The sequence below is a fragment of the Parasteatoda tepidariorum genome, chromosome 3 (assembly GCF_982258835.1).
Source record: "Parasteatoda tepidariorum strain Cologne lab strain chromosome 3, Ptep-v5.0, whole genome shotgun sequence".
Classification (NCBI taxonomy): domain Eukaryota; kingdom Metazoa; phylum Arthropoda; class Arachnida; order Araneae; family Theridiidae; genus Parasteatoda; species Parasteatoda tepidariorum.
Window position 1 is genome coordinate 117871807 of NC_141757.1, and position 27873 is coordinate 117899679.

The following is a 27873-nucleotide window of genomic DNA, read 5'->3' on the forward strand; positions in this document are numbered from 1 at the left end:
ATAATGAAATAAATGTCTTTTACCCGTTGCTACTTTCATAGAATGATTGCAAGTTTAGAAAAAATTTTTTCATTAAATTAACATGTGCTATAAGTTAATGCACTTAACTATAGGTTAATATGAAAATATTAATTTTAAAAATTCGAGTAGAAGGATATAGAAATGCAAAAATCAAAAGCAGATAGATTATTTGACTGTAAATGAAAGATCTTGGTCAGAATGTTTGAGATCATGATAATATCTATAGGTAAGACGGCAATAAGCCCGTCAAAAATTAACTTTCTATAGGCCTGACGAAAAATGGAAGAGAGACAGGCCACTTACTACATGTTTAGATGGTGGGGAGAGGGGGCTGCTCTATGTTGCAGTCAATCGGTGGAGAGTGCTGGTGTCAGATAAATCGGAATGAAATAAAAGGCTCTAGGCAGTTAAGGCTGGCAATCAACCGTACCACTGATAACGAATGAGAGAATATTCTTTTTTACCGAATTTCAAAGTAAGCTACAAAGATCATGAGTAGATTGCATTGTTCATTGTTGATAACAGAAGTGAAACAATACTCTCAATATAACCACCATTTTAATCACCACACACAAATGTTTCAGTTGAAACGACAATTATCTATTCTCATCTCTTTTTCTTCAATTCAATTCAGTTTTTTTTTCAATTCAGTCTTCAGCTTTTGACACATTCGGCATTTAATATACGCACTGTTTTGTTGTAAATTATTAATGATGTGCTAAATCTAATTTGTTATAATCGAACAGAAAATATAAAAAAAATGCAAGCGCTAAAGCTTTAAAAAATATATATATATACTTTCAGGGGGTGTCAAAATCTAAACTTGCTGAATCCCGTTCTCCCGTATGAAGTGAAAAATATTAAACTATCAATAAATTAGTATTGAACAACGCTACGAAATTATTAACAAAACTGAAAAACATATGAAAACACCATTAATCAGGTTGAAATAATTCTCTTTTTTTATTTAGTATCATTTTTTGTCCTTCCTACTGGCTTCACTTTATAAAAATATAACACGTTTTGGTGAAAACAGTTTAATAAAACAGATTTTTAGTAATCAAAATAACGGTTAACGGTATTGAATATCTTTAGGTATGATGTTATTGCTCGAGGCTAACTCATGATGGTCAAAATAAAAGGATATTTTTCTCCCTTTCGAAAAACCGTGAAACATCTCTTTTCAAATTATCTCTATTAAAACTTAATTGTATTTATTCAGTGTTAATATTAACCAAATATGCTAAGATACCTACTTTAGTATATTTTGCACTTAGTATCTATACCTACTTTAGTATATTGTGTATTGATTAAAATTCAACTGTGATAACACTTAATGTGCCTATTGCCAAAATTAGTTAAGCTCTATTGGCGTCAATAATAGTTTGATGATTATGTTCCTCCTCTGAACAAATTAGTATTATTATTAACGCATTCTGGAGTTGAAAGAGAGAAGCACAGTAGCTCTTCACTTTATTGTTATAGATAAAGCCGTCTAAGAAATAGATGCATTTCAAAAATATACACGTTACACAATTATGCATATTTAAAAAATATTCACATTTCAAAAATATAAACAATTATTCATTTTGATAAGAAAAAAAAGTGATTGAACATTTTATCTATTTGTTATATATTTTCTGATAAAAGAAATGGAGCTCAATAACTAAAAAGTTATCCTTGTGAATTTTCGGTATAGTTCTGTTAATATGCAACGCATTTTTAAGGCAGTTTTTCCAATCAAATTCTGTATTTCCCTAATTGATCATTTTTCGCTTATTTTGATGCCATGAATGGGAGTGACATAGTGTGGTTATCTCTCAAGACTCTGCTGAGCATTTTATAAAAAGCTTAGTACTTGGCTACCCTGTTTCAATGTTAAGAAACATGACCACTTTTACTGGCTCTGTGAGGAGAAAAAATTTCTGAGTTGTACAGTTCTTAACTTACAGCTTGAATAAGCTTGAATTCCACTACAGCTTCAGAAAAAACAGAAATAAATGCAGTAATTCAAAAAAGTTTGATTATATATTATTTTTAGCACAAAATTTCCAAATTATGACACAAAACTATGTTTTTTAAATATGCATCTTCGAGTGTAGAAATCTTTGCAAAACAAGTTTATTTTTTACGCTACTGAAATAGCACAACTTTCTAACTGTCTTTTCCCTGAAGATTTAAATTTGAATTTAAGTTCATAAATCGAAATAAATATAAATTTTTGAGGGTAAAACTGACATAATACAAATTGAAATTTTCAACTTCATGATATTTATTCTAAAACATCTTTTGAATAATAAGAATACAAAAATAATTTTGACACTATTTCGTTTTTTCGAGAGATTCGATTATTTCCGGTATTATTTTGTTAAATCCAATATATTACCTGCTGTTTTCTTAAAGAAAAAAATTGTTTGAAAACTCTATATATCTTCAAATTTATATTCATTCTCTTTGCAAATGGCTCGAAAGAGAAATGTTGAGTTACATAAAATAAAGTGCTTACTTTACAAGTATAGAGGAGATCTAACAAATGGTGCAAATCTAAAAATAATGGTACTTTCTGGAAAACATTTTGCAAACTTTCCGAGTGAGTTCCTAACACTTCTTTGAAAAAAAACTTTTTTTTTTAAATGTGTATACTTTTTTTTGGAATTCCTTGTGCGGAAATAAAAAAATAAGATAATAAAACCGTACAGTTGCACAATTCAAATGTTTTTCCGTGCCTCAAATAGTGACTTCCCAAGTTTAACAGGTGCTTATAATTCTTCACATATGATTGCACAGATGAATAAATAAGACCTGGTATAAAAATCACATTTAATGAGTTAAATATTTAAAATAAAATTAGGATGTGAAATAATTGTTGGATAGTATTAATATAGTTGTAATGTTTGCGGGGATGCAAAGCTTTCCTCAATTACATAATTCTCAGAAATTACTATACACTAGGAGGCATCGCCCCTTGCTCGCTGGCGCTTTCCAACCCCCAGAACTGCTTTCGCAGTTCATTTCGGATTGCTTCGCAATCCGATGCTCGCTTTGCTCGCGCATTGGATTCGTTCTTAACGTCTAGCTTTTGTATACTTTTTAGAACACTGAAGTTCCGAAAACTTTAACTGTAGAAAATTCTAAACCTGTGCTTTTCAGTATTAATTTGAAATTGCAAACAGTTCACATATTTTTCTTAATCACACTATTCTAAATTTCAGTTGTTGAGAAAAGTAACTTTTGTAAGTTTTGTTTTAAAGTCTTTCCCACCAGAGGGCTAAAACCATGTGTTGTAAAACAATATGAAATAGTACTGAACATATCGTATTATACTATATATGAATGATATGAACATATCGTATATATATTGCGTACATATAGTATTATATGTACGCAAACATCCAATTATTTCCAACAATTATTTCACAATATGAAATAGTACTAAAGCCGGATGTAAAGCATCGGCTTCGAGGAAGATAATTTTGTGAGAATTATTTTGATAATTCGGTGAGAATTCACCCGATTAGACATATGATATGCTCACTACGTGCTCTTGCGCGCCGAAGCCTATCAATTAAAACGTATTAGCGTTTTATATAATATAGATCAGCCATATGATGCTCACTACGTGCTCCTGCGCGAAGCCTATCAATTAAAACGTATTAGCGTTTTATATAATATAGATCAGCCATATGATGCTCACTACGTGCTCTTGCGCGCCGAAGCCTATCAAATAAAAATGAGAACTGTTGCCAACGCGAGAAAAGAAATATCATCGGTTTTATTGATACATACGTATTAGCGTTTTATATAATATAGATAGATGAGTAAAAAATTACACAAGAACTACACGCATCGTATCACTGAGAAAAAAGCTTGAAAACCACTAGAATATGATAAAATTTATCGTATTTTCTGCTCTATGGGAACACCAAAAACTTAAGTAATTTTTACCGAAAGGTTTTGGTTATGATTTTGATAAAATTATCAATAAAATATACCTTTGTAATACGTGATAAATTTAGTTAATGCGGTAAAATTTGATAATTACTCATAATATCTTAGGGCATGGCATAATAACCATAAAATCAATTAAATTTACTTTTCAGTTTTTTATTTTTTACTAAAAAAGTGGTAATAAGAGTGACAGTTTTGAAAACCTGAATTTACGGTAAACTGTTACAATGTGAACGAAAAAATACCAAATGAATGATTTAAGTACTGTTTGCTTCGATTTCATTAACCACAATTATAGTTTTTTATATGAAATGTCATTACGATATGGATTTTTCTCGCCATATGCCCAATAAATATAGAATAACATGACTTCGGTGGCTGGGCACTAACATTTTGGTCTACTTTTATTCATTTCCACTCAATGGAAGCCACACCTTGGCACTAAAAGAATTTAACTTCATTTCGCCATGCTACCCCTTTGTGCCTCACATTTACCTATATTTGCATCTATATTATCACCTATTTACCTATATTGCATCTATATCACGTTTACCTATATTTGCATAATATCTACAATATTTAACACTACTTTCGTTTACTTCAAAGTGTAAACTGAAATGTATTAACATCTAAACCAGTTGTATGAAACTAATAACTTTCACTAATGAAGAGCATTTTTCTATATATTTTAAAGCAAGGATGAAACATCAGTAATAATAATAGCATCAATAATTTTGGTAGTAAAATAAACTTTTCTTATGACAGCAACACTATTTTTGAATATGATATTATCAGCAAAGGTACTATAATCTATGAAAATCAATAATAGGATTAATAGAAACAAGCATTACCTTCCTAGTATCTTTTTTTATAACCGTCGTTGAGCAGTCGACCAAATTTTTTCGGTTCATGACTATTAATGTTAAAATCCGTAGCCTTGACATTTTGAACCCAATCCAGAAGACAAGGGAACTCCTGGATCAAGTATTGGGAGAAATTTCCCTTCGTGGAAGACTTCATTGATGAAACTAAACTACGGTTCCGTTATATGGAATGGTAAATCATGAAAACCTACCACGGTCAGCCTGGCGAGAAGGGGACTCTAATTCACTATCTGTCTACCACTGATGATGTTTTACATCAGCATTGTGGTCAGTGCGAGCCTGATGAGGAATTCGTATCTACCAGCCATCGCTGGGATTCGAACCCAGTTCACCTCCTTGGTATGCTCTATCCCCTGAGCGATCACGACTCTTCCTATGAGTAATTTAATATCTAGAAGTATATATACTAGCTTCATTGACTTCGATAATATTAGTAATAATAATATGCTTTCTACAGTGCGTAACACTGTATTAGTTCGATTTATACAAGAATAAGTATTGAAATTTATTAACATCGAAATCTTTGGAGATATGAATGAATTCCTTTTAAAGTTTCATATTTCAATATCAAATGTCAAAGCAGATCTTTATAATAAATTCTTTCGATTTCATGCATATTTAAAATGCATGCATGCATTTGAAAATAAATTTGTTTCTGACTGAATTCCACGTATCAAGCTTTTGAATAATGGCGTCTTAGTACATTCTTCGTGTCAAACTCATCAAAAACAAGTCTTAAGGCGAAAAATTGTTTACGAATGATATGCGTATTTTACTTCGGGTTTTAATCATTTGGTTGAAACAAATTGCTTTGAAATCATTTGAAATGTTCTGTTCTATTTAAAGACAAATATATTAACTAGCTTTAAATTTTTAATAATGGAAAGAGTATGCAAAACATTTCATATGTAAATCAACCAGCTAATTGATAAATATGCGCAAAATTATTTGTAATGTTAAATAAATAGTTAGAAAATAATTCAATAATTCATAAAAGTGTTTGTATTCTTTGTTTTACCTTAAACTGAAAGATTGAGAAAATATTTCAAAAAGTTTTAATGTTCTGAATGATTCAAAATTATACAGTACTCTAAAATTTTCTCATCAAAATGAATAATTGATAATGAAAAACTTAAGTGTTTAAATATTAAAATTTCAAAACTGTGTATTATTGTCCAAATAACTTACCGCGTTTTTAATTCTTGACAATAACTAGCGAGAAATTTAACACCACATTTAACTAACAAGAATTTTAACACTAACACACCACAGACATTATCTAGTCTATTTTTTATTTATTTGATGGTGAAATTAGATCGGGATAGAATATATTTGCTCCATGAATAAGCGAAGAATTTAGAGATAATCTGAAAATAATATAATTGGAAAGATAATATCTGAATATATCTGGAGAAATAATCTGGATATAAATGAAGAAATGATTTGCACTTTGGTCATAATATAAATGGAAAAACACTAAGAGTATAACCTAAAAATAACGTAACTGTCTATAACTAAAAAAAACATTCTGGAAATAGAATAATATAAAAGGATAAACAGTATGGACATAACTTTCAAAAAATATTATTTTTAAAATAATGTTACTAAAGTTAAGTTCCTTTATAATGTTTTAGGACGCATTTAAGTTATTAAATTAACATTTTTTGTTTCATGTTTAAATTTAAATGCAAAAAATCATTGACCTCAAATGCATGTTCTTTAGCAGTTATCGAGAATTTGTAGGCTAATTTTCAATTGAAGAACTCTGAAAAGCAAACACTTGCCAATTTAAAATGTATTTTTGGAAAAGAATTATTTTGAAATAACGTTTCTGATGTGACCTCATAATATTTCAGAAAATATTCAAATAATGAATTTTTTTTTTCGTGTTTAAATTTAAATGCAAAAAAAAAAGAATCAATTACCTCAAATGACTGTCCCTAGCATTTCTCCCGAATATTTCGAAGCTAGATTTTAAATTAAAAACTCTGAAAAGCAAACACTCTATAATACAAAGTATAGTTTGCAAAAAAATATTTTTAAAATAACATTTTCAAAGATCTATTGAAAGTAATAAAAAATAAAACTATAAAAGCATAATTAAAAGCATTAAAACTTGTCCCTTTATATTCGTAAAAAGTAGAGTGTTTCTTTGCCTGATTTAACACTTGCATGAACATAATAAGATAAATTTAAGTTTATTCGAAACTTCTTTATCATTGTACATTATCAATACTTTATATTTTTTGTTTGATAAATGGAATTGCTTGGGTACCACACATCTGTTTATGTGATTGCATTTTTTCTTTTTTCAACAAATAATGTGATTTATACAATGATCGAATATTTTCTTTTTGCTCACTTATGTTGTTTTCACACTCTAATGGCTCGGTTAGTGTGTTAAATAAAAATGTTATTTTCTAAACGTAAGAGGAAATATATTTTAAATATTTATGAGGCGTCATAATTAAACATGGAAAAATATTCTTTATGATTCTGATTTTAAATGATTTTTAAAAAACTGAGTTTGGTGACTATAATTGTTTAGGTACAATTTGAGAAAAATTGAAATTTTGTCTATGGCTACTCGAAAAATTTTGATGCCTTTGATAAGATCTTTAGTTTAGTAGATAATTTTCAAAATTGTTATTTTTGGGATGTCATTAAAAATATTGTTGAGGCAGCCTAAAGGTTTGTCCAATTTGGAAATTCTGAAATGCCTATGAAGCAATGCGCAAACCTCTGCGCAACGAACTGAATTTGAGCCCGTTGGTTATACACACTCACATTTACATATATTATATATATATATATATATATATATATATATATATATATATATATATATATATATATATATATATATATATATATATATATATATATATATATATATATATATATAATAAATAAATAAATACAAGGAAACACTAAGAAAGTTAAAAAAAACAATAAGTTGAGTGCTCCTCACACTATTGTATTAATATATTTTGCTTTGGCTTTATTGATACAATATCAGAAAGCACTCTGTTTTGTGGATATAATCGTGTGGGCTGATGAAAAAATTATATCTTTTTTTTCCGGTTTTTTAATTAACATTTCATAATTTTTTTTTTTTTTAATAAAATGTTGTTTGTTATTTTTTTTACTTATTATTTCCCACCCCCTTTTTTTTTCATATGTCTATAATCTTTCTTTGTTTTATTCTTCATTTTGAACATATATGATATATATATATATATATATATATATATATATATATATATATCTTTTGCACCAAGATCTAATACTATAATACTGTAAATAAATAATAAAAATAATAATAATAAAAAGAAATAATAAATATCATTCGTGTTAGCATTTTAAAATGACTTTACATTAGCATTGGCAGTTTTGCATATTTACAAAATTTAATTGAATTTCATAATGTCATTTTCCTGGTATATCACAAACAATATTTCCAATCAAAACTAGCTTCATAACTTCCCATTAATTTTTTAATACCTAATTAATTTTATCTCAACCGTTGTAAGCATTTCTAGAATATATTCAGAGGGTATTATTTACAAAAACTTCGTTGAAAATAATTTTTTCTGTCAATAATTTGTTTGTCAGAATAAAATCAATCATTTTCCTGGGCACTTGTCTTTAGTAATTTATAACCAAAATAGATAGCGTCAGCAATCAATATCTTACGTTAATAGATTGCTTCGAATACCATCCTATCAGAACATGTCTTATTTCAGGAATAAAGAATGAGCTTTCCGCCTCAAAATCTATTTCAAAAAATTTTACATGGTAAGTAGGTTTTTATGTTGTCATTTTCCTGTCTTCTTAAAAGCCTTAATAACATAAACTACATAGATTCACCTGAGTTATTGAAAGAAATCCTGTTATTTTCTGCGGAATGTAAACGTCTTAGGCTGTAATATTAAATAAAAGTATAGTTAAATGCTATAAAACGGCAAATTGTTATTATCCTGACTGTCATTTTCATGGCTTATGAATGCCAGGACATCGACACAGTTACCAGAAAATTTCTTAAGCAGTTGAATGTAAAGAGGGAAAGCAAATATTAACCTAATAGCGATTTTATGTAACTTTGCAATATGCTTAGATGTAATCAAAGTTATTTATTTGTTTCTTGATTGATTATTATACACAATTTTCTTCTGTACATATCATCAACAAAAATATTTTTGATTCTTTTAAAGTGGATAAAGGAATAAATTTAAACAATTCATGGTTCATCTAAAGCAAAACCTTCAGGGTTTTTTTTCTTTCAAAACACAGTTAGTTAAAGTATAAAAGATAATCTAAGAACATCACTGTACAATTTAATTCTGACATTGTCTTAGAACTCTACTTGGGTGTATAAATTAAAGAATGTAATGAAGTTGTAAAATAAAATGATTTGAAATATTTTAAATTTAAACAATGTAATAAAAAAATTCCCAAAGTAAATTATTATAAAATTAATTTTACTAGGCTATTTTAAAACATGGGGCCTAAAAATTATCAAGGAAAAATAAACTGAGAAAAAAAAACGAGAAGACGAGAAGAAACGGTATGTTAAAATTGCTCACAATAATTATTTTTGGAATTTATTTACATATAAAATTAAAATAAACTTTTCAACTTTGTCATTTTGAGTTTCTTACTCACTATTATTATTACTATGTTACTTAGTATTAGCTTAGACTGACCGTTTTCTTTCATTCTAAGCTATTATGTCGTTTTACTGGCATTCAAATTTCGGTTCATTCTGGCATTAAAATTTTTTTTTCTTGAGCAAATATCAACAAACTACACTGTTGTCTGTAAGATGTTAATACTTGTAATAAATATACAAAAAAAAAATTCGATAATTTTGAAGACTTTAAATTTGAAGAAATTTTTCTCCCGAATTGTCATGTTTCCATAGAATCACCCATGCATATATACACTCATGGACAAAAAAATTAGCTCACCAAGAAGGAGTCGTCAAAATGAAACGAAATTTTACATACGTAATGACTACTTTGATGTAAGTAAATGATTAGAAAATCAAAGAAAAACGATAATCTTTGATTTTCTGAACATTTACTTTTATCAAAGTAGTCATTATGTATCTAAAATTTCGTTTCATTTTGACTACTCCTTCTTGGTGAGCTAATTTTTTTGTCCATGAGTGTATATACATACGGTCCCTGGCCAAACTATTAGAAAATTCTATGTAAAATCTTAATTATCAGGTGATACTTTACAGCTTTATTGTTTTTATGCGGCTGAAACAGGTTTGCACTTGTTTACGCTCGTGTAGCAATTGGTTAACATTGTAATGCAATACGTTAAACAAATACAAATAGGGAAGTATATCAAAAATCTCCTGAATAATAACCCATTACATATATGTTCAAATATAAAAGTATTGCCTATAAACTCGTGCTAAACTTGCAATTATTAAAAAACTATGGGGAGTCCAATATTTTGATCTAATTATTATACTATACTAATGTATTACCTGATATAATAAATATTCTATATTTGTATTACATATCGTCGAATTTAACCAATCGTCGAATTCATATTGTATATCACCTAATTTAACCAATTGATACTCGAACGTAAACAGGTGCAAACCACGCAAAAACAATGAAGATGTATAGTATCACCTGACAATTAAGATTTTACATAGAATCTTATAGTGCATCTAATAATATGGCCAGGGACTGTATATATATATATATATATATATATATATATATATATATATATATATATATATATATATATATATATATATATATATATATATATATATATATATATATATATATATATATATATATATATATATATATATATATATATATACAATGTCGGGACTGAATAATATTGAGTTTAAAGCAAATTAATCTAATTAAAATTAATCTAATAACGTAAAACTACCAATAAGATTGACAATTAATAATGAAAAGTATTTTAGTTATTTTAGCTCTTTCATTTATTGCGGATTGTGTCTTTCAGTTTTGCTATGATTGCGTAATGTTGATAATTGCCAATTTATTGATTATTTTCCTTTTTTTTACATTTTATCCCAAATGAGAAATGAGTATTCAGTTAGTTTGCGATAAAATGTTAATAATAATACTGCTGTCTGTATATCTCGCAACCTTCACAATACTTAAATATTTATAAGAAATGAAAAAAAAAAGTTTGCTGATTATTACGTTTTAATGAATTAAGCCTCTAAATACACCTTCTTACACTTCTTTTTGCATGTTAATTCTCTTAATGCATTCATTATTTAATATCATAATCTTTATTTGTTTAATCCATTATACAGATTTTTAATTCTGAAATTCCACTCTTTTGTTAACAAAAAGGAAATGGTTGGATGCACTTGGTTAAGGAGATTACTAAAACATTGTTTTAGGATCAATATTATCTTTTTTTAAACTAAGATGTAGATGATTAACTAAGGATTAGTTTGGACAAAAAATCATGACATACAATTTTGAGGTTAATTAGTTCGTTTAGAGCAACTTTGAAAATTAGTTTCGAGTCCAAGGTTTGTAAAGATAAATAATTAGTTTTTCTTAAAAAAATACTTTAGGCAAAGTCATATTATTATTATAACTGATATTTTTAATAAATTATACTGTTTATACCAATGAAAAAAATAGCTGCTTTTGAATCTATTTTATAAAGAACAAGTTCTGCTAAATATTTTAAACAAATTTATATTAGGTTGATAGAATTACACAAGATAAAAAAATGGATTTAAAGTTAACTATTTTGTTTATATTCACGTCTGAAAATATCTATGTTTTCAATCAGTTTGTAAAAAAAAACTTTTTTTCAATTTTTTTACAATGTTTAAAAAATAATGAATATTTGATAATCAATTTCACTTATATCAACAGATTTAAGAATAGTTTTTTGCTTTAAATTTAAGAAAAAAAAGTGCAATGAATTTTCTTAAATGTTTATAGTTAGAGAGGCAAAGAATTTTGGGATAAATTGCTTTAACATCCAAAATTTAAAGAACAATCGCATTTTCATTTTTTCATTTGCTGTCAAATGAGATTTCTACGGATGACAACGCGCATCCCTACAGGGCTTGACATTTTGATGTATACCTTGGTCGAAGATACTCAAAATATGGATTAACCAGTAAGATCTCTAGATCTGAATCCTACATCTCAGAGAAGATTTTATATATACTTAAATTTTTAAGTACAATCCGGTAATCTTCCGGTCAAAATAAATTATTTAATAGCCTATCGGAAATTATTAAAAATAATGCACTTCCAATATCAAATAACTTCGTAAAAGTTTTTCCACGCCAAGGACTTGTACAATTAATAAGAATAGTTTGTCATAACATATGAATCAAAACTTAATATATATGTCACTCAAACGATCATGTCGGTGAAGTGATCGTTTCAACGTAATATTATGAAGGAGAAAGAAAACTATCGGAGAGTGATTGTGTTGGAAAAATTAACTGTCGGTAATATGAGTTATAAACAAAATGATAGTGTACGGTGCGCAAAATTGCGTTGATGATATGATCTGTCGGTTACGGGATTGTCGACGATTTCAACATAACCTCTTAGGAAACACAACAATAATATTCGCAATGAGTGCTTTAATTTTGAGATTTTTCATTTTTATTCTGTAATGATTCTTTAAAAATAAAATTGAAAATAATAAACTGTTTCATATAAATAGGAATCAATACGAATAAAACTTGAATGATAAATCTAAAATAGAAGCAATGATGTGAAGAATGCAAAGCCTTGAAATCTTTAAATAGCACAAAACTGAATTTATGCGGTTACTAGAAATAAAAAAAAATTTAAGTTGAATTCCTAGTCTTTTTTTTTTTAAATGACAGCGTGATTGTCATTTTCAATTTTTTAAATGACAGCGTCATCGTAACTGTTTCATTAGAAAAAAAAATACTAGGAATTCAACTTTTTTGAGATCCGCAGACCAAGGGAATTCAATTTTATCTGTCTTGAAGTTGTCATACGTATAAGTATTCTTCATTTAAATGTGTATACCAGTATAACGATAACGTGCTTGTATTATTTTTTAGTTTACATGTCAAACAAACATATTATTTGCAAGTTAATAAAATGAAAATATCAAGTAATTTTTAATTATTATCTATTTAACTAACTGCTAATTGACTATCAACTACTGCTGACTGCGCTTATTAGATGTTTAGACAACTCGAGTTATTCCCGAAGCAAAATGAATTACTATATTGTTTTTTTCTTTTTTTTCGCATGAAATAGAGGAAAGCCTCTTTATAACTTTCTGAAACGAGAAAAGATTAATTATGCATAAATTATAACAGCATTTTTACTATATTATTAGAATTCCTTACATAGGAAATTTAAAATTATTCAATTCAAATACTATCATATACAACATCTGTACGGTGCTCAAAAAGGAGAAAAAAGCGGGCTATCCTGTATGATTTTCGATCTAATGATTGGATGTTCACGGTCTAGTACTCCATTTCGAGGGGATGGCCTCAAATATGCTAATTAATTAGTACATGTGATGCTTTTAGCTGCAAAATCAGACACAAAAGTGTACTTTATTCGAATAAACATATTTTCTTTCGACGGATTCGGAATTCTGACCCCAAATACATAGGCAGTAGACGGAATTTGGGAATGGGACCAAAATTTACAGCCCTTAATTTTATTTTTTGAGTATTTCAGCTTATATCGAAAATAGTTTAAGCAAGTTTAAAAATGCGCACACAATCACAAAATTCATTTATCCAAATAAAAAATAAAATTTCACTTACAAAAAATAAATTTTAGTGAATATTTATTATTTTTTTAATATTTGGCTTAATACTCGAAAAAATTTGAATTGCAAGGGAAGAAATGTTTTGCATCATTTTAAAGGATCCACAATTTCTACATAATAAAATACAAATTTTGGGAGAAATAGTTTCCGATAAATCGAGTTTTCTATATGCGACTTTTGTTTTTAAAATTTTATGTCTCATGAACTATTCAGCAAAATATCGTGTACATTAAATAATTAGCATATTTAAAGTCACCCCATCTAACCATTAAAATTGAGTCCTATAACGTGAAGATCCGATCATTAGTTCACAAGTTATTCAAGGTGGTCCATTTTTTTTATTTTTTGAGTGAATTGTACATTATTGTTTGAATACAAATGATTTACTATACACAATATTGTGCATGCAAAATTCAATAAAATTTTTTTTTCTTAATTACAATATGCGTTCCCAACTTTATACTTTAAAATTTACATAATTTATACAAATTGAATATTAATCTCTTTTTGGTTTACAAGTTTTGCATTTTTACCCTAAATTAATTTATCCTACACTCAAGTTACGGATGTTTAGTTGAATGAAAATATCTAATAATTTCAGCTGGAATTGCAAAATCAATAAAATTTTCTCATTAAATTTTAAAAATAAGTCCCGCAAGTAATTTATTAAGTAATAAGTAAAAGTGCAATTGATTTGAAATTTATTTCGTTCACTTAAATTCATTTAAAATATTATTGATTCGGATAGATGATAATTGCTTATTTAAAATTAATATATTTCGTCAAAATTAAATCTAAGATATAATGAAATATACTCAGAAAGCAGGCAACCGTACGGCAAACCTTATGTTTTCATTTTTGTTTGGTTGGCATAAAAAGTTAGACCAATTCATCCTTTTTTAAAACTTCCTTTTTTTAAAGCATTGCATACTTTACATATTAGTATGAAATGCTTGGTTAATTACAGACTAAAGGAAAACATGAAAAAACTTTTTTTAAAAATCTCACTTCTTAGCCTTGATTTACAGGTACTGTGAATTTTGTTTTTGCCTTCTTTGTCCAGCCTCAAAAATGCAACATTTTGTTCAGCTTGAAAACTTAAAGATCATGCGAGATTTCACTTTTAAAGTGTTAAATAATACGTATAGAAAAACCTGCGCAAATCAGAACACTGATTCTGCGATGGTCATAAAATCTAAAAAAAAACATTGAGAGGATGGATTTATCCTGTGTTTGAGAAAGCTTTCTACACTTGATATGCGAATTATAATTAGTCCTTGATTTTAGATGTTCTTTCTATCCTTGTTCTGTATAAGCAAATTCAATATCTCTATATAAGAGCAGTTTAAGCAAGCTTAATTCCATAATTCCAACATTATAGCTCGTAAACTAGCTTAGTTATATGAAATATTGTTCCAAGCTTGCGTGGCTTATTTGATAATCATTTATAGATCTTGATGGACTTCGTGATAAAGAAGGTTGTTGCTAACATGAAAATCAACTTCATGTTGCTATCTGTATAGTATTTGAAATTATAAAATATAAAATTAAAATATCAATATAATTAGTGAAAATAAAATATATCATTCAAGTCCAAGTTAAGATTATTAGGAGAAGTGCAATGGAATTATTCATAAAGAAACACTCGTTTAAAAATTAACATCAATTCATGCATATGGTTTCAACCAATTCAAAACCAATTCATACAGCATATATAAGTATTATAAACTATGAACTCTGGGGAATTATAAATATGTTGAATTAAATATATTTGAAAGAAATGTTAATGAAGTTCAAAAATTTTCTTCACTAACTCTTCATTCCTGTTTAAGATTTTAAGTCATTAACGTATGTATATTTGACAGAAGCGCCACCTTTAATTTTCTTAAGATTTATTTGTTTTAATATTTCACTTTAGGTTGCGTGGCAACCTGAGATAGTTTTTGTTGTTGTTCTTTTTTGTTGTAATTTAGAATTATAATTTTTAGAATCCGTTTTTGATGCTAAATTATTTGTTATTAAAAGATTAAAGTTTTATAATTGTTGTCATTCATCTGTAGAACTTGTAGTTCATTTGATTGATTTTATTTAAAAGGCGTCCGCATTATTTATTTTCACTTATTCACGACATTTTGTGGCGTCCGCGACAGGACGTTTGATACGCTACTTCTGATTTGAAAAATGTTTTTAGCATCAAAAGGATTTAAAAAGGAAGATCTTATTATTGTTGCCCAAGAAATTGGCGAAGTATTACCTCAAAAAGCTACTGTAGCGGATCTGAAAACGATCATTTTGAAAAGTAAAGAATATTTAGCTGATCCAGATTTTGTAACAAGTGTATTGGTAGCTACTGTCAATGATCGACGACAAAAGGAGGAATATGAAGAAAAAGAGAGACAAAGAGAATATGAAGAAAAAGAGAGACAAAGAAAATATGAAGAAACAGAGAAACAAAGAGAATATGAAGAGAGAGAAAGTATAAGAAAACATGAACTGGAGTTGGCGAGAATTCAAGCTACATCGCAAAGAACCGGTGAGTCTCCGCCAAATATTATTAGTGCCAGTGCCAGAAAGCAGTTTAATTTGCCGAAATTAGAACTTAGGCAATTTAGTGGAGATTTAAAAGATTGGCTACCATTTTGGGGACAATTTGAACAAATTAATAACGATACAGATATTGCCCCTGAAAACAAATTTCAATACCTGATTCAGGCTACAACTGTTGGATCTAGAGCTAGAGAAGTTGTAGAAAGCTTTCCTCCAACAGCTGCAAACTATACCAAAGCAGTAGATAGCCTCAAAGCCCGATTTGGCAAGGATGACCTTTTGGTCGAAGTTTATGTTAGGGAATTGTTGAAGCTCATTGTTTCCGTTCAAAAGCATGAAAAGATATCTATGACGTCCCTTTATGACAAACTAGAGTCCTATCTTAGAGCTTTAGAAACGTTAGGTGTTACGACAGAGAAATGCGCTTCAATACTATTCCCTATGGTAGAATCTTGTTTCCAAGAAGAGTTTCTAAAAGCCTGGAACCGAAGTTCTTCGCGCGTTGCTTCAGTTGACGCCAAAGAGCGATTAACAAACATCATGGCTTTTCTGAAGGCAGAAACGGAAGGTGAAGAAAGAATTAATTTGGCCATGTCAGGTTTTGGCTTGGGATCTGATGAAAAACGCCAACCCTTTAAAAAGAAAGCAAGAGATTTGCCAACAAAAAGATTTCCAACAGCGGCAAATCTATTGACTACAGATGTAAAAGATTTGAAGAAAGTGTGTGTGTTTTGTTCAGGGAAACATAAAAGTTCAGATTGCTTTTCCGCTCGAAATATGACTTTAGCTGAAAGAGAGAACATAGTAAGAGAAAGTCAATGTTGTTTTGCCTGTTTAATGCAAGGACATCCAGTTCGTAAGTGCAAAGCTTTTATAAAATGTGTCATATGCGGTAAAAGACATGTGGTACTAATGTGTGAATCTTTAGCTGCAAAAAATCGTGAACCCGATAAATCTGGGCAGAAAAGTGAAAGTTCTGAAATAAACATGTCCAACATCACATACGGTCCGAAAGTGTTCCTTCAAACTATGAAACTAAAGCTGATATCTGATAGAAAGGAAATTGTGGTGAGAGCAGTTTTAGATTCTGGATCACAAAGAACATATATTTTAAAAAATTTGGCTGAAAAGATGGAATATGTTCCTTTGAGAAAAGAAACTCTCATACACTCTTTGTTTGGTGGTCATAAATCAGATAAATTTGAACACACGTGTTATAGAATTAGATTAAGGAATCCAGAGAATAACTTGACTTGTAACATGGAAGCTTTAGATCAAGCATCTATTTGTGATACTATAACACCTGTTAGCTTTGGACCCTGGTTAAAAGAGCTTGAAGAAATTAATATAAAGTTGTCAGACGTCGGAAATGAGTCACAACCAGTTCAAATTCTGCTTGGAGCTGACGTAATAGGAAAACTTATGACAGGAAAACGAAGAGTTTTGGCAAGTGGATTAGTAGCAATAGAGACACTATTGGGATGGACTTTAACAGGGAAAGCACCTGAAAATGATTTACCGTCAAGCAACGCAATGTTGGTTACTTCACTTTTAGTAAAAGAAATGGATATTTCTGAGATGTGGAGATTAGATTCTTTAGGAATAAAAGATCCTTCAGAACAAAAATCTAGAGAGGAAATGCAAGAAGCCTCAATGGAACATTTCTTAAATACAGTGAAAGTTGAAGGAGACGGCCGTTTTATAGTTAGTCTGCCACGGCTTGATCGGCATTTGCCTTTGCCAGATAATTATGATTTGGCGTTAAAGAGACTGCAAATGACAACACGCAAGTTGAAAACCGACAAATTGTATGATGCCTATGGAGAAGTGTTCAAGGACTGGGAGAAAGAGGAAATAATTGAAGAGGTTCCAAAAGAAGACATGGGGATACCTTGTCACTACTTACCTCATCGACCTGTGATAAAGGAGAGCAGCACAACTAAAATCAGGCCCGTGTTCAATGCTTCTTCTAAGAGAAAAGGAGTTCCTAGTTTAAATGATTGTGTAGAAAAAGGGTTAAATTTGATAGAAGTAATTCCCTCAATGATAAATAAATTTCGAAGATATCAATTTGGCGTAACAGCTGATATACGTAAGGCTTTTTTGCAAATAAGTCTTTATGAAAATGATAGAAATTTCTTACGATTCTTATGGTATGGAGAAGATGGACAGATGAAACATTTTCGTCATCGAAGAGTTGTGTTTGGCGTTTCCTGTAGTCCGTTTTTGCTAGGAGCCACTATTCAATACCATTTGAATAATAAACTAGAAGAAGCAATGGGAGGAAATGAAAAATACCCTAAAGAGATTATACAGGAACTAATATGCAGTTTTTATGTAGATAATTGCCTCACAAGCGTGAAAACTGAATCAGAGCTGAAACAATTTATAGAAGTTGCTACTAATATTATGGCTGAAAGACAATTTGATTTACGAGGGTGGGAGTGTACTAACCCATCAGAACCTAATTCTAGTGAGACCAATATTCTGGTAATGAAGTGGAATAGACAAAGTGATACTCTGTTAATTAATATTCCTGATATGAAAGACACAAAACATGAAAAAATCACCAAAAGAAGCATTTTAGCTGCCTCACACAGAGTTTTTGATCCTATGGGGATAACTAGCCCGGTATCGCTACGACCAAAATTATGGTTACAAAATTTGTGGAAAGCTAAAATTGGTTGGGACGATGAAGTTGACACAAAAACACGAGAAGATTTTACAAAGTGGCTAAGTCAGCTTGAATATCTGAAGCACATAGAAATCCCAAGGTGGTTACATTGTGACAAAGGTTACGAACGCATTTCATTACATTTCTTTTGTGATGCCAGTAAATTTGCGTATTCCACAGTAGTTTTCCTGAGAATAGAAGATGAAAGCAATGTTCAAGTTCACCTGATACAGAGTAAAGCAAGAATCGCACCTAGCGGGACAAAAGAAACAACGATTGCTCGACTAGAACTTCTTGGTGCCACAATTGCAGCTCGTCTGTCTATTGAAATAGTAAAACAGTTTCCGACGGATAAAGTTTATTTCTGGACAGACTCAACAACTGTATTAGCTTGGCTTAAAAGAGAAGACACATGGGGTGTATTTGTGGAAAATCGAGTTCAGGAAATCAGGAAATTGACTCCAGTAAAAGCATGGAGGCATTTGCCCGGATCTATGAATCCCGCAGACTTACCAAGTAGAGGTTGCTCTGCTCAACAACTTGGCAATTCGAAGTGGTGGGAGGGCCCCAGCTGGCTATATCTTTCCCACACGCAATGGCCTGTAGCAGCTGACGAAATTTCCGTTAATGAAGAGGAAGTAAATTTGGAAAAAAGAAAACAAGTAGTTATTTCCATGGTAAATATTGAAGTAACGGAAATAAGGTGTAATTACTTTTCAACATATAGCAGAAATGTAAGAGTAGTCGCTTGGATCCTACGTTTTGTCCACAACGTTTCACATCAGGATAAGTTAAAGGGAAATTTAATCTGTGAGGAGTTAACAAAGGCAGAAAGTGTGATTTTTAAGTCAATGCAAACAACGCATTTCCAAGATGATAAATTTCTCGCCAAAATGCAAGCTTTTCGAGATAAAAGTGATATTCTGAGAGTCAGGACCAAACTGGTACATAGTGATGAGAATGAGAATTTCAGATGTCCAATCCTTTTACCTGCTAACAGTGTTGTGTTAGAATTAATCCGTGAAGAGCATATAAAAGCGATGCATGCAGGTCGTTCCATCTTACTCTCAAGACTCAGAGAGCGATACTGGATTCTTAAAGCTAAAAAGTTAGTAAATAAAGTTATTTCCAAGTGTGTGACTTGTAAGCGTCATCAAGCTAAACCAGTAGAAGTTCCTTTTGCGCCCCTTCCAAGAGAAAGAGTTACTCAGACAAAAGTTTTCCAAGTGTCTGGTGTGGACTATGCCGGTCCTCTGTATCTAAAATCGAATGAAAAAGCTTGGATCGTTTTGTTTACCTGTGCTGTGTACCGAGCAGTTCACTTTGAATTAGTACGGTCTCTCACTACAGATGCTTTCATTCAAGCATTCAGACGATTTATCGCAAGAAGAGGTAGAATATCGGTCATTTACTCGGATAATGGAAAGAATTTTGTAGGAGCAAACAATTATTTAAGGAATTTAGATTGGGACAAGATTGCTGTGTACTCAACCGCTCAGAAAATAATTTGGAAATTTATTCCACCCACAGCAGCATGGTGGGGTGGATGGTGGGAGCGGATAGTTGGAATGCTTAAGACTCTTCTGCGTCGTGTGTTAGGTAAATCTGTTGTAGATTATGAAGAACTAACTACAATTTTATGTGACTGTGAATCGGTTATAAATAGCAGACCATTGACCTACATTCACGATAATCCATCTGAATTAGTACCTTTAACTCCGGCAACGTTTATATACGGGGAAGGTAGCAACAGCAACGAAACTCCCGATCTAGACCTTGTGAATCGAAACTCTATGTTGAAACGCGTAAAATTTTTGCAAAAATTACGTGAAGATCTCAAACAAAGATTTAGAAATGAATATCTTGCTCAGCTAGTGCACAAGGGAATAAGAAGGAATGATGTAATAAACATCGGTGATATTGTTTTAATAGGACAAGATAATGCTCGAAGCATAGATTGGCCTCTTGGAATTGTCTTGGAGCTTTACCCTGGAAAGGACAGTATTCCTAGAGTAGCCAGATTAAGAACCTCTCAAGGAGAAAGGATCCGACCTTTCCAAAGACTTTATCCTTTAGAGCTATCAGCAAAGAACGATATGGATGTTCTGGAAAAGTCTTCGAAGAAAATTAACTTGGAAGTTCATAATATTCCCAAGTCCGTTGATGTGCCTGATAATTTGGAAGTGAATTCTCTTATCAAAGGCAGATTGGGAAGAATCATAAAAATTCCACAACGTTTAGATTTATGAACTTTTTGTTATTTATATAATGACTGAACATTTTTTTATTAGTTTCATATAAAGGTGACCAATATACATGAGTTAGTTTGTATTTTAAAGAAATGCTAACTGTTTGTTCCAAAGTGCTATTTATAATATCACTTTGCAAGGTGGGAGTATGTTTAAGATTTTAAGTCATTAACGTATGTATATTTGACAGAAGCGCCACCTTTAATTTTCTTAAGATTTATTTGTTTTAATATTTCACTTTAGGTTGCGTGGCAACCTGAGATAGTTTTTGTTGTTGTTCTTTTTTGTTGTAATTTAGAATTATAATTTTTAGAATCCGTTTTTGATGCTTAATTATTTGTTATTAAAAGATTAAAGTTTTATAATTGTTGTCATTCATCTGTAGAACTTGTAGTTCATTTGATTGATTTTATTTAAAAGGCGTCCGCATTATTTATTTTCACTTATTAACGACAATTCCTATCTATTACATTATGTTTTGAATTGTGTTATATTTCAGTAATATAACCTAAAAATCTTATTCTAGCAACATTTTGAGACTGACATTAAAATTTCATAAGTACATAAACGACAAAATAAGAGAAATTAGCTTTAAAAATCTGAAAGAAATTATACATTTTTTAATACTAGAAATGAAATATGGCATAGACATTTAACTGAAGCTTTACCTCTATTTGAGTCAAACCAATAAAAAACTTACTGAAATTTTTTTTTACAAAACTTACAAAAACTAATTTAGATTTTTTACATAATATTAGTAAGTGATTAAAATAAAATTTCCTTTTCTTTATATAAAACTGTACTACTTTTTGTTCACATTAAAACACTTACAGCATTTAATCTATCAGAATTATATTTTTGTCACGTTAATATTTTTTAAATTGAAAACATAAAAAAGTCTTTAAAAAAATTAAGATAAATAAAACAGAGAGTTCGAAAATTGAAATAAAAGAGAGGTGAAACATTTAATGTTTAAGAAAAATTCAAAATTCGATGAAAGGATAAAAAAAAAAAAGAAAAAACTTATGGTTTACAGAAAAAAAATAGAAAAAATATAAGAGAAGTATAAAAATTCAATAAAGACATTATATTTTTTATATCAAAGTAATATTCTTTACGTGTTTAAGTCAATTACATGCATTGAACTAATTATTTTTAATATAAATATACCACGGGTATGTACCGAATTTAATAATTAATAAGTAGATTTACTAAAATAAACAAGATAGAAAAGATAGCTAAAGACGAAAAAGTCGAAAAATATGACAATAAAGACGCTGTTGATAAAGACGAATAATATCAAATTTTATAAACTACTTCATTAGAAACGTCACTTAAAATCCCTAAGGTAAAAAAAAAAGTTTGGGATATTTTTGAAAAATATTTAATTTTTGAAAAAAGATTTATTTCTTGAAGTACTTTAAGTTTTTATTTTATTGAATATAAAATTTCGAAATTAAGGCTTCCAAAATTATTTCTAGATTTGATGAAAACCAGAAAATGCAATGATAATTTCTATTTTGAGCATCACGTTAATATATTATAAAATAAAATATCTTTAAGTGTGAGTAACATGTCTTGCAATGTATAAAAATGTTACATGATGAATTTCGACAGGTGAAATCTTATGAACTTTAACTATAATGATAATTATCAAATACGTTTATTTCACGCCCGTTGTTCGCAATGATAAATGAAATGGATAAATATGGAATATAATGACCAATACCATGCTCATTATAAACAACAAATAGCGAATCCCAAAATATTGCTAGCATCTTCAATGTACGATAACTTCAGAATTAAACTGATTACTCGGAATCAATTTTAGATTATCCCTATAAGGATTTGTTAATTTGATTCCTTCACACATACAGACATATATACATATAAATAAGTGCTTATATATATACTTATATGTCTCTGTGTGTGAAGGAATCAAATTAACAAATCCTTGAATGGATAATCAAAATATAAACCAATTCCAGAATAGCGTTATAATATTTATAGTTATAACAAAAAATTAAAACATTTCTTTGCTTTTTGACCTAATTGATGATTTGGGGGCATTTTTGTAAGCTTTTTCTATTAAATTACCCTACAAACTTCAAAACAACATGTGCATTTTATTTTTAAAAAATAAGTTTTAAAAATGTGTGTTCGCCCTTCTTTAAGATTTGAGCTGCTTTATTTGCTTTGGTCTTTGGTGCACTTGGGAAGTCAATGCATCAATTATCAGTGGCTGCATAATCAAACTTATACCTAGTTTTTCTTAAATCTTTACTCACTCAAGAATTTGTTCTTCTCTTCCAGTATTTACTCTGGAATCAGTATCTAAATAGGCCTTAAAATCTTCTCTGCTGAAGTGTGTACACAATTTTGTGAGTACGGAATCAATAAGTAAATAGACTTTGTTAGCACTCTTTGATCAAACTTTTTAAGATATTTCAAGATAACTCAATTCCAAATGGAACAAAACGCACGAGTTACTTCACTTTGTTAAAAGGGTTACGTGACGTGGCTTATGTTGGTTACTTGACATACGCTTCGTGTCTAATAAGTACAGTAAGCAACAAAAAAATAATAAAAAAGGACCCAGAATAACTTTTAATCTAATGACCGGATTTTCACATTCTAGGACTCACTCTTAAAAGCTCGAAGGGGTGAACTCAAATATGCTAATTAATAAGTGCAGACGATATTTTAAAATATGAAATCAGACTCAAAAACGTACTTTTTCTGAATAAACATACTTTTTTTTTTCTTCCAAAGAATTGAGATTTCTGATCCTCAAAATATAGGGGTACTTGCAATCAGGGAAATTCGATCCCAATAGTTTGGTCCGGAGAGCACTCCAAAATTTGGATCCATTGTTGCTAATTTTACTTTTTACGTATTTCACGCTATATTTCGAAAACTTTTTAGGCAAATAGAAAAAAATTTACCCGCAACTATGAAATTCGCTCATTTTTATATGATAAAACACAAAATGCGAGCCAAATTGATCAAATAGTTTCTGAGAAATCAAATATTAAGTTTCTGACTTTATTGAAATTTCATGTCTCAGAAATATTTGGCTGATTTCACTCAAATGTCTTATTTTACCATATAAAACTACTCTCTTTAAAGTGACGCAAAAAGTGTATACTTTGTAATTTAAAACTTTTTTCGACCATTCTTAAATAAAATAATAAAGATTAATAAATATTTACTAAACGTTATTTTTCGCTTGGAAGTATTTTGAATAAGCGAATTTAATAATTGTCTGCGAAAAGTTCTGCTTTCGCTTAATAAGTTCTCTAGTTATAGCGAAAACGCAAAAAGTAAAATCTACATTCAGGGGTGTCGAAGCTTTGGAGCTCTTTCCTGACCAAACTATTGGGACCATATTTCCCTGATTGCAGCTACTTCTTATATTTTGAGGATCATAAATCCGTATCCGTCGAAAGAAAGTTATGTTTTTTCAGAGAAAGTACGTCTTTGAGACTTATTTCGTAATTTAAAATATCGTCTGAACTTAGTAAATAGCATATTTAAGGTCATTAAGGATAGTAATAGCATATTAAGGTTGAATCCTAGAACGTGTAAGTCCGATCATTAGATCAAACTCATCTGCGCGTAAATGATAAGAGAGATTTAAAGTTCTTCGTCTTCGCTAGCTACGTATTTTTTTAATTATATATTTATAAAGGTAAAAAAGGCCTAATTATATATTTTCGTTGTAAATATAATGCAAGTTTATTTTATCATGATTTAAAATCGATATTCTTGCTAACTCGAAGATAACTATTTCAAACAAAACGTACGGATTATTTTGCTTTATTAAAAAATTCATTTTCATGTTGGTTTCGTGACATATGTACAACTCATTTGCGTGTAACTCATCTGCGTACATCTCATGAATACAAACTCATCTTCGTGTTAAAGATGAGATGATATATATATATATATATATATATATATATATATATATACAGGGGATTCTAAGAAGGTGGACAAAAATTTAAGAAGTGATAGTACACACCCAAACAAACAATTTTTATCAAAGAATGCGTGGTCGAAAGCAAAACGCAAAGGTGCTGGAGCGTTTGGAAAGTTGTTTGATGCAAACGCGAAAGCTTCATTCCTGTTGCGAGTTACTGCGCTGCGTTACTTGTTGCCAAGTTTTCGGCCGCTGCAGGGAAAGTTCGTGATACGCCTGGTGTGTTTCAGAATGTTCGCCTATCTTTTCTTCGCCATTGTACTGCGTGCATAGCCGCTGCCGGCCACTGTTTTGAACACTTATTGTAATCACATGCCATTAAATTTGCATTAATAACTTAACTTCATCGTTCTTTGTGTGTTTTTGCCTCATATAAGAACATAAACTTCGACGCCCTCTAGCGGTTTTGAGTTTTGTTTTCGACCAAGCATTCTTTGATAAAAATTGTTTGCTTGGGTGTGTGCCATCACTTCCTAAAATTTTGCCCATCTTTTTAGAATCACCCTGTATATTACATATTATAGTCTATTGTGTATATATTTGTTACGTATGGTTAGTAGAGAAGGAGAAGATTCTTAATCGAATTGGTTATAGCCATCATAACATTAATGGGAATTATTAATTAAACGTATATATGTAAATATTTGCTTACCCTTAATTTAAGAATATTTGCTTGTAATCTTTTTCTATCTTAGAAATTTTCGTGAATAATGCGTTCTTATTAATGACTATTATTCCTAATTGAGGGCTTACATCTAAAGACTGTGTATCTTTATTTTGAAGTAATCTATAATAATATCATGCGGCGTAGCATTTCATGATAAGAACATGCAAATCTGTATCTAAACATATTAAATGTTTTACATTTATTTAACAGAAAATAAGTAAGACTTACTTTTATTATAATAAAAACATATTAAATGCTTTACATTTATTTAACAAAAAATAAGTAAGACTTACTTTTATTATAATATAAACATATTAAATGCTTTACATTTATTTAACAAAAAATAAGTAAGACTTACTTTTATTATAATCTTAGTGCAAATCTATTTCCTGTCCATATAAGTAATTAGCAATTGCAAAATGTATGCTAAATTGCAAAATATTATTGAGAATTAACGTTTATCTCTATTGCTGATTATAACAAGCGAAAAACATTTAACGTGTTGTATTGTAACCAAATAATTAATTGAAAAGTTAAGAGGAGAAGCTTGTAGATGTGAAAAAATATTGTAATTAAATTTTATCTCACTGTGAAACCAAATTATTGCAATTAAACATATTGAGATCTTTTATTTTAATACTTTCTTAATTAAATATATAAAGCTGTCAATCCCAAACAAAGAAAGAAATAGATGACTGTAGCAATCATGGGAGCTGATGAGCAGAGCCCTTGTAGCGGCATAAAGTGATTTTAACTCTTCATTTTTAAACGTGCTACATTTTATCTTGATTAAACTTCAAGTTTTGCGAGATTTGTGACACATGCATTAATTCTTGATTGAAAGATGTGTTTTTCTAAATTATAAAATAATTTTTAACATTTTCCATTGTGAGAAAAAAAAACAATTTTTACTCTAGATTCTATTTTCTCTGGAATCATATAAAAATGATGAAGATCGTTGTAGTGAATGAAAAAAAAAAAACAATCGAGGGGTAGAGCCCCTTGTAACTGCATAAAATAGTCTGGATTTTAAATCCTCATTTAGCAACATGTTACGATTTATGTTGATTAAAATTTTTGCTAAAGTTGCAATTTTTTTTCAAGCATTCATTGATGAATGAAGTATATGATTTTTCCAAGAGATAAAATACTTTTATTAACATTTTCTACCGTGAGAAAATAAAACAGTTTTACCCTATGTTTTATGTTTTTAATAATCATATGAAAATGGTATAACTGTTAAAATATTGAAAGCACTCAACCATCCATTAAAATGAAAAGTGATTGATAGGCTTTACAACTTCCAGATATTTTATCCTTATCTTCCCTATCGCGATCTCGAAAAAGAAAAAGGAAATCCAGTTAAACATGATAATTTTATTTTTGATTTATTTCAATATACGGAGGGAAAACTGAACATTTCTCTCTTAAGTAATATTTATTTCAATTGAGAAATGTCATACTCGTAATCAATCAATTTAAATCAATTAAGCTTCAACAAACACTTCCATTTTTGAGAAAATGGCATTTCGCCAAAGGTTATACCCTTTTCAAGATGTTGAAAATATGCTAAAAATATACATTCTAATAAGCTGCAAGACTTTGAGATATTTTTCAAAAGTAATGGTGACTAATTTGGCATTTCAAATGATTTCTTAATCTGATAGGGTTTAGGGTAGTAACATATTTTCAAAATAAGTATCTTTCTACTAAACAGCTGTTTATTTTAGTATTGCTTTTGTTATACTTTACTTCCGATTGCGTGTTGTAATCTGTATTATTTTGAATTAAATCTAATAGCATATTTTCTATTTTAAGAATCTTTCAATGAAAGTCGGAAATCTTAAACTAACCAATCACATATTTGAAAGTTTTTTTGTGTGCATTAAAGTGATATCAGAAGTAACAAATGATGATAAACGTCACTGTAAATTTTTTATCTTAAAACATTATGCAACATATTTAGAAAATAAGCCTGAGCTTTTAAAATGTGAATAATTTTATCTTATATCTGGATATTTGGTACAAAAACAATCAAGATCTACGTTATATATTAATTTTTGCTGGATACTTTTTACGTT

At 29.4% G+C, this 27873-nt stretch overlaps 1 protein-coding gene across 1 annotated transcript in view; it reads left to right on the plus strand.

Annotated features, from left to right (window-relative positions):
- LOC147814226 (uncharacterized) overlaps positions 1-21143 on the plus strand; it is a 38422-nt gene extending 17279 nt beyond the window's left edge. Inside the window, exons 2-3 of the mRNA XM_087160279.1 lie at positions 15865-16016; positions 16386-21143. Of these exons, the coding sequence (XP_087016405.1) occupies positions 15865-16016; positions 16386-21143 (4910 nt within the window). The remainder of the gene's footprint in view (positions 1-15864; positions 16017-16385) is intronic.
- Positions 21144-27873: the final 6730 nt, after the last annotated feature.